Raw genomic sequence first — 8,918 nt, 5'->3', positions numbered from 1 at the left:
AAAAAGAAAAAGAAACAAAAAGCTGCTAGAGAGCAACACAACAAAGTCATAATGAAAGTTCAAAAGCTCTATAGTAAAAGTAAACGTGGACAAATGTAGAATCCAATATTATAATAATTCTGGTGCATAAATCCACTTTTAATTCTTATATATAAAATCTATAAAACAAAATCATACACACATAAACTATATGTCTATGTTATTGAAAACAATATATAAAGGTGTAATTTGTGACAACAATAACATAAAGGGGGAGCTGTAAAGGAGAGCTTTATGTTTAAATGAAGTTGCACTGTTATCAGTCTTAAATATATTGTATAACCTGAAAATGTGTTATGTAATCATAATGATAACCACACATACACACACAAAAAAAATCAATCCCAAGCACACAATAGAAAATGAGAAAGGAATCAAAGCATGTCACTACAAAAAAAAAAAAAGAAAGAAAAAAATCAATGCAACACAAAAGAAGACAGTATTAAAAGAAATGAGGGATGAAAAAGCCACAAGACATACAGAGAAATAAAATGACAATAGTAAATCCTTCCATATCAGTAATTACTTTAAGTGTAAATAATTAAACTCTACAGTTAAAAAACATATACAGCCTGAACAGACATAAAAAGAAATGACCCAACAATATAGTGCACACAAGAGACTCATTTTAGATCTAATACATAAGGTAAAATTGAAAGAATGTAAAAAGATACCCTAAAGAGTAAGCTTAAGAGAGCAGGGGTGCCTATAATAATATCAGACAAAATAAACTTTAAGTCAAAATTGTCCCAAGAGACTAGGATGGATATCACATAATGAGTAAGGAGTTAACTCACCAGGAAGATATAATGACTATAAATATTTATGCATCAAAGATCAGCGTTCTAAAATACATGAAACATTAACAGAATTACAGGAACAAGTAGACACCAATGCATTAATATTATGAGACTTCAGTATCATTTTCAGTAATGGATAGAACAACCAGTCAAAATGTCAGTAAGGAAAGAAAGTACCTGAACAACACTGTCAACCAACTGAATGGAACAAATGTATACAGAACATTGGATTGGTAATGATTTCATGAATAAGATACTAAACGCATAAACATAAATTGGATCTCATTACAATTATAAAAAATTTTGTCCATCAAAAGGACACTATCAGCAGAGTAAAAAAGCAGCCTGTACAATAGGAGAAAATATTTAAGCTATTTGTATCCATGGGGTCCATTACTGTGGATCTAACCTGGAACCAACCTGCAGAGATACTGAGGGACACATATATTTGTACATCACATGTCTGTTTAGTGACTAATAACTAGAATATACATATAAAGAACTCCAAGAAGGCAGATATAGTGGCTTATGCCAATAATGTCAGCTACTTGGGATGAGGCAGGAGCATAGCTTGACGACAGGACTTTGAACACTGGGAACATAGTGAGATCTCATCTCTTAAAAAAAAAAAAAGAAAGAAAAAGAAAAGAAAAGAGAGAAAGAAAGAAAATTAGTCAGGCTTGGTGGCACACACCTATAGTGCCAGTCAATCAGGAGGCTGAGGTGGAAGGATTGCTTGAGCGCAGCAGTTCAATGCTACAATGAGCTAGACTAAGCCACTGTACTCTAGCCTGGGCAACAGAGGGAAACACTGTCTCTTAAAACTAAAACAACAACAACAAAAAACTCCTATACCTTAATAACAAAAGAAAATTTTTAGATGGGCAAAGGATTTGAATAGACATTTCTTCCAAGATATACAAATGGCCAATAAGCACATGAAATGATGCTCAGCATCACTATTAGGAAAATGTGAATCAAAATCACAACGAATTGGGCAGCGCCTGTAGCTCAGTGGCACCCATAGCTCAGTGAGTAGGGCACCTGCCACATATACCAAGGCTGGTGGGTTCAAACCCAGCCTGGGCCAGCTAAACAACAATGACAGCTGCAACATCAAAAGAAGAAAAACAGCCAGGCATTGTGGTGGGCACCTGTATTCCCAGCTACTTGGGAGGCTGAGACGAGAGAATCACTTAAGCCTGAGTTTGAGGTTGCTGTGAGTGGTGACACCACAGCACTTTACCAAAGGTGACATAGTGAGATGCTGTCTCAAAAAAAAAAAAAAATCACAATGAGCAACTACTGCACATACATTAGGATGGCTATTATCACTTGATTTTAGAAAAAAGGCAAAGAAGCAATAGGATGTCTAATATCAAAATGCATAAAGCAAAAGTATCATAAGAGTGTGAAGAAACTAGAACATTTGCTTCCTACATTGCTGTGGGAATGTCAAAATGGTATGATCTCTATGGAAACACAGGTAGCTTGTTAAATATACATATATAATCTAGAAATTTTACTTCTGGTGTAAACTCAAAGAATTGAAAGCGGAGACATGAATAGATAGTTTTACACCCATATTCATAGAGCTTTAGGCAAAAAGTGGAAACAACCCAAAGTCCATCAACACATAAATGCTTACGCAAAATGTGGTACATCCATACAATGGATTATTATTTGGCCCTAAAAGTGAATTAAATTCTGATACTGTCCACAACACGGACGAACCTTCAGACAATATGCTAAGCAAAATAAGCCAAACTCAAAAGGACAATGCTATATGAGTCTACTTATATGAAGTACCTGGAACAGTCAAATTTCTAGAAGCAATAAGTAAAATAGTGGTTTCCAGGGGTTGAAGAAAGGAGGAAATGGAAAATTGTTTAATGAGAACAGTTTCAGGTTGGGATGATGAAAATGTTCTGTTCTAGAGATGGATAACAGTGGTGGTTACACAATATGAATGTACATATGCCACTGAATCATGCACTTAAAAAAACAGCTGAAATGGTCAATTTCATGTTATGTATATTTCATAACAATAAGAAAATTAAAAGAAAAATAAAGAAATGAAACAAGCCAGCTCTTGGGAAGATTTTTGGAAGAATTTGTGACAAATGACAAAAACTGAGGAAAAGAATTTGAATTCTCCTTTAAACTTTAATAATTTATAGATTAACTTGGGAATTTAAGTTTGAATGAGTTTCTAGGTATGGAACATACCTCTTGTATGGAACATACCTCTTGTATGGAACATACAAGGTATGGAACCTCTAGGTATGGAACATACCTCCCACTGACTTTTTGTCATAATAAATTAGGTAATAAATCATGGAGATACATATCTACACTGTCTTGTTTGTACTACTCATTGGCACACTGTCTGGAAGAAATCTTAGGTTTATAAGTGGCAGAAGCTCATTCTTTTAATGTGGAATTACTGCAGATATAGCTTTCTAATTTTCTATCACCCAGGAAAGTTAAGCCCAGCCAGAGGGGAGTGGTACAGATAGAATAGGAAATGTATGTGTATAAATAAACACATACTGTATTTACATATAGACAATTACATTAATTGTATACTATAAAGAGCACCTTGAAGAGTAAGTTATAACTTGTAAAAATGATCAATAAAGTAGCAATTTTTATGTTCACTAATACTTCTACAATAAGTTTATTAATTTATTTGACAGATGACAGTAACTTTAAGTATTTGTTGAAATGGATTAAGTGATATACTATTCTCATTCTGTCCTCAAAAAACTGACTTTTTTTTTTGAGACAAAGTCCTGCTCTGTCACCTGGGCTGAAGTATATCATAGCTCACTGAAACATCAAACTCCTAGGGTCAAGGAAGTTTTCTGCCTCAGCCTCCTGAGTAACTGGGACTATAAGGCACACACCACCACTCCCAGCTGATTTTTCTGTTTTTTAGAGCTTAGGCTGGTTTCAAATTCCTCAAGCGACCCTCATACCTTGGCCTTCCAAAGTGCTAGGATTATAGGCATGAGCCAAAAAACTGATTTTTTTTTTTTGCAGTTTTTGGCTGGAGCTAGGTTTGAACCCGCCACCTCCAGCATATGGGGCTGGCACCCTACTCCTTTGAGCCAAAGGTGCCACTGGTTTTGGGATTTGTTTTTTTTTTTTGCAGTAAAAAACTGATTTTTAAAAATACATTTTTAAATGTATCAGTGCACTCCCTGAATGAAGACAGATAAATCATGAGATAAAAAGACAAAACTGTCAACACAGCCATAATATAGTGATCATTCTTCATAAAATGAACTAATTTATCTCAGTATTTATGGCTTATTTACTTTCTGAATGATTTGGGGCAGTTCATGAAAGTATTTTATATATAATATTTAAATAAGTCATACACAAAGAAAAAATCAATTAAAAGTTGCAGAGTAAGAGTTGTTGAATACTGGGGTGTTTGATACAAATTAGTAAAACTGAGTTTAGCTCTGAATTTAAAAAGGCAAAGGCAAGAAAAGAAAATAAGTTTACCTTGGGAGGCACCATGATATAACAGAAAGAATGCAGGTTTTATAGGCAAACTATTCTAGTACAGTTTTGTTCCACTGCATCCTCACTGCTACATACATCTATACCTGTTTCCTCACCTGTGAAATGAAAGTAATTTTATTTATTCTAATATCACATGATTGCTATATCAAATTAGTAAAGTGAAACCATTTTGTAAATCCCAAAACAAGGTTCGTTATCATTATTATTGACTTAATTTATTAAAGTATGAAAATAGTAAATTTATGTGGATAGAACATTTTTCTAGCACTATATTCACACTGAAGAATGCTTGTGTAAAAAAACTGAAAAACAAAATAAACATGTCCTTAACTAGGATTTTGAAAAAGACAGAAATCCAGGCACTGTGGCTCATGCCAGTAATCCTAGCAATTCGGGAGGCCAATGCAAGAGGACAGCTTGAGGCCAGGAGTTTGAGACTGGCTGAGCAAGAGCAAGACCTTGTCTCTACAAAAAATAGAAAAATTAGCCAGGCATGGCAGCTTGGGCCTGTCATCCCAGTTACTTGGGAGGCTGAAGCCGTAGGATCTCCTGAGCTCAGAAGTTGGAGATTGCAATGAGCTATGATCACAGCACTGCACTCACTCTAGCCCAGGTCCTGTCTCAAGAAAAAAGGAAAAGGAAGGGAGGAGTGGGAGGAAGAGGGGAGGGGAGGGGAGGGGAGGGAAAGGAAGGGAAGGATGTTTCTTAGAACTCTTCCATAAAAGCTGAAGGAATTATATTAAATCATAATTTGGAAGGCAAGGCAAGAAAGGAAAATAGGTTTACTCTGGGAGGCATCATGATATAACATTTCTGTACAAAGGTAAAATGACATGTTCTAAGTACATTCCTTTCTGACGGCATACTTAACACAGAAGTTAGAAAGCTAGACAGTTAGCTTACCAGTTAACCTGTCTTTCATGAATACCAGAAGCCTTAAGCCAACATTTGGCAAATGCTAGACTATAATCAGTTTGAGACTGCATTTTCTATAAAAAATGTCAAGCACCAAAACTCTGCATTGTTTAATCTCTGTATGACATCAAATACTCAAGAAGCAGAATAAATGTTCAATAGTGAAACTTAAATAGCTGGTTAACTTGCTCAGGAAAGCATTCTCTGCTACATAGGTGGTCTACTGTCATGCTTATAAGCAATGTTCTTTAATGACAGGAATAGGGAGTCAAAGGAGTTAGTCATAAAACAGACTATAGAACACATGTTGTTAGTAAAAAAAAAAAAAAAAAAACTATAGTGAAAAAATACTTCACAGAAAAATTCTAATCCCAGCTCTGCCACTAAACAATTTACTTTGACAAAACACTCAACCCATATGAACCTCAAATTGCTCATCTATAAAAGGATTTCAGATTAGAGAGTTTTATATAGTTTCTTCTATCTCTAAAATATTGTACTTCCAGGATTTAATTATCATTAAATTGGAAACTTCATGAGAGACCATTAGTAACACAGAGGAAACCTAACATAAAAAAATGCGGTAATCACTTGGTATATTTTTAAAAAGTAATAATCTGTATTAAGTGAACAAAAGGTCAAAATCTAGTTTGTAGCAAAGCAAACCTTAACTTGTCTGCTGAATTTGCTTACAAAAGTCTGTGTACTTTCAAAATAAAGTGACCTGGTATCACCCAACATTAGGTAACAGCAGTAGGGTGTGGCTCAGAAAAGGCACTTAACCATATGTAGAAATCAATGAGGGACCGGGGAAAACCCTTTTGTTGCTGTAAATTACTACAGGAATTAACATGTAGCTTCATTAAGTCAAGGGTAAGCACAATTTAAGCACATTAAAATATGAAGATTGGTCTCCCTTGGAAGCACAATATCCTATTACCACACAAAATCTCCCCCAAACTAGAAAAGAAACAAAGCAAAACTACCAGTTCTACAGTGTTTATCCAGAGGCCTAAAATTTCATAAACTTCGGTCTAATACTTCTATGTCTATAGTTCTTATTATATTTACCAAAGAAATAATTTTAAATACAGAAAAAAATTTTCATGCCTAAGAATGTCCTTTATAGAGTTATTTATAAAAAAGAAATTGGAAACAACATAAATCTAACCAAAAAAGAGTGGTTAAATAAAGTTGTAGCATTTAATGGAATAAAAATTAGCCATTAAAAACAGACTATGTGGGAGCACTGAAAAGTGTTCAAAATGAGGCCAAAAGAAGAAAAACATAGAATTATATGTATAGTATGTTTTCAGCTATATTTAAAATAAATAAAAAAACATAGTGAGAGGTAGCAAATATATGTTAATCATACTTTTATGTGTGACTAGTGGGACTGTGGGTAAAGTTTTGTACTTTTCTGTTTTCTAAATTTTATTTAATGAGTATGCTTTATTTTTAATAATGATTATAAAATACACCATTTCATTAGTCTTCAAATACCCATCTAAGGTAAATAGGGTACAAGTCAAGGTCATTTATCATGGAATAAGATATTCTCAAAACCTTGGAAGTGCTTTGAAGTCAGTCTTGTAAAAACAAGATAGATTTTAAAGAAAATCCTCCAATGGAAAAGTTTTCTTTTTCTTTTCTTTTTTTTCTAAATCCTGAGTGATCCTCGAGAGGTTAATTCCATGATTCCTGCTTTTTTAAATGTAATTCCTAATACGAGAGGTATTAAGGCCTGGGAAAAAAGACACTACGAAACATCAAGAAAATGGCTGAAGCACATGACACTTCTTGGGCATATAATCTGGCCTTCTAGCAACAAATATATCCAGGTATTAGGACAAAAAAAAAAACTTACCTAGGATCTCTGCCAGTTAGTAACAAGACCAAAACCTAACTAACTCCAGGTTTCTCAATGACCAACCTAGTGGTGTAGAAACTAGACTTTGGTATGGTAGTTTATAAGGTAAGAATTTTAAAACTGCAGTGCTTATATTTTGTTTTAAATTGAAAGCTGCTTAAAACTCTGAAACTTGCCGACCCACATGCCCCAGGCAGTATTAAATTACTCATTCTTCTTGTTACCTGTTTTTCCAGGTTTGCATGTATGTGTGTGTGTGTATACGTCAAGATCCACAGGCACATTCATACATATGTAGTTGCTCTTACTTTCCAGCCCCAAAGATGTTTTCTTTAAGATGTGACTACTTAAAATAGTATAAATGCAGACTTTCTGAAAGGATTCTCATAGTTAAAAAAAAAAATTAAGATGTAAGGAATAACTTTAAAATAAATTATTTTTAAATAAATTATTTTCACTATACTTGAAGAAAAATGTCTACAATTATGACATGGTAATGTTCGTGCTATCATCTGTACTCTATTTTTACCCTTTCTTACCTTCAAAAATCCTTAATTTCAGAATCCCATAAAATCTTTTGTTTTTCTATACCTGATGGGCTGGAGGAAGGCTGTGGTACAGGTAGTGTGAAAGAAAGAAAGAGTAACAAATGGGAAATACATGAAATTCTTGTTAATATTTCTTTGCAGCTTTATAAAATTTTATTAAAAGATTACTGGATCATGATCTTTTCTATTTTGTGACCCATTTCTTTAACACTCAATAAAACGCCAAAATTAAGAAATGTATGTTATGCAGAACACCTTTTAGAACACACAATTTTAAAATCAAACAATTAGGATACAAATGATATCCACACTTTGCAATTTTTCTTTGTAGGAGCCTTGAGATGCTTTAAAATTTCAACTAATATCCTGCCCATCGTTGCTTTTCTATGCTTCATATATTATCTTTCAACTAATTTTTATGAATACTATCAAAATTTTAATAATTGAGTATGATAAATATATAATTTTCTTATTCACATATGTACAGTGTATGTTAAACTATTTTACTTTGTTTCACTATTTTTAAGTACTTAAATTTAAAATAGTAAATAAATGTTAAGTCAGTTACTTTTTACTCTGTTTAATCATGATTTTAATTATTTGTATTTATTTGTTTGCAGGAAACTGGAGATGGTGGTTCTCTAAGAATGGTTCACTTTGGTTTGGTGTAAATATTTAGAAACTTTAACTTCATAAATAAACATGCCTTTTTCACATCTGAACTTTTTCATGGCCTGATACAGATTAAAATCTCTGTGAATTTTTAAAAAGAAAGTATAATCTGAATTGCTTATGAATTTCAGAGTGTTTTCAAAATAAACCTTTATTCATTTCAAAAATGTGTAGCATAACAACAGCAAGGTGATTCTAAGTAAAAGTCCTTAACCTATTCATTTTCAATGATATATAAATTTTGAAAGTATGATAACTCATAGGTGATTCAAAAGTAGAAAATATGGACTTTATTCTCCTAAGTATTTATCCTCATCTGGTCTTGTGTACATTATTAATTTACATTACAAATAAAGTATTTATTAAGCAAAAATTTCAGCCCAGACTCATTGTTGGTAGACAGTTCTTCATAGGTCTCTCAAGTTATTGCTATGACTAATTTGCCCTGACTATCCCTTGGAACACAGAAATACTATCTCCCTCTGGAGCAAATAGCAGGCATGCTTACTGCCTATTATAAAAGATTTGAGTTCTTTA

At 33.3% G+C, this 8,918-nt stretch overlaps 1 protein-coding gene across 1 annotated transcript in view; it reads left to right on the top strand.

The window, feature by feature from the left end:
* Positions 1–8,436, top strand: part of WDPCP (WD repeat containing planar cell polarity effector) — a 375,892-nt gene extending 367,456 nt beyond the window's left edge. The window contains exon 18 of the mRNA XM_023512057.1: positions 8,330–8,436. Within this exon, the coding sequence (XP_023367825.1) occupies positions 8,330–8,380 (51 nt within the window). The 3' untranslated portion in view covers positions 8,381–8,436. The remainder of the gene's footprint in view (positions 1–8,329) is intronic.
* The last annotated feature ends 482 nt before the right edge of the window (positions 8,437–8,918 follow it).

This window comes from Otolemur garnettii, unplaced genomic scaffold (assembly GCF_000181295.1).
Source record: "Otolemur garnettii isolate 467f Iridium unplaced genomic scaffold, OtoGar3 scaffold00024, whole genome shotgun sequence".
Lineage (NCBI taxonomy): Eukaryota > Metazoa > Chordata > Mammalia > Primates > Galagidae > Otolemur > Otolemur garnettii.
The sequence above is the reverse complement of the archived record's forward strand: the minus strand, read 5'-3'. Positions and strand labels throughout refer to the sequence as shown.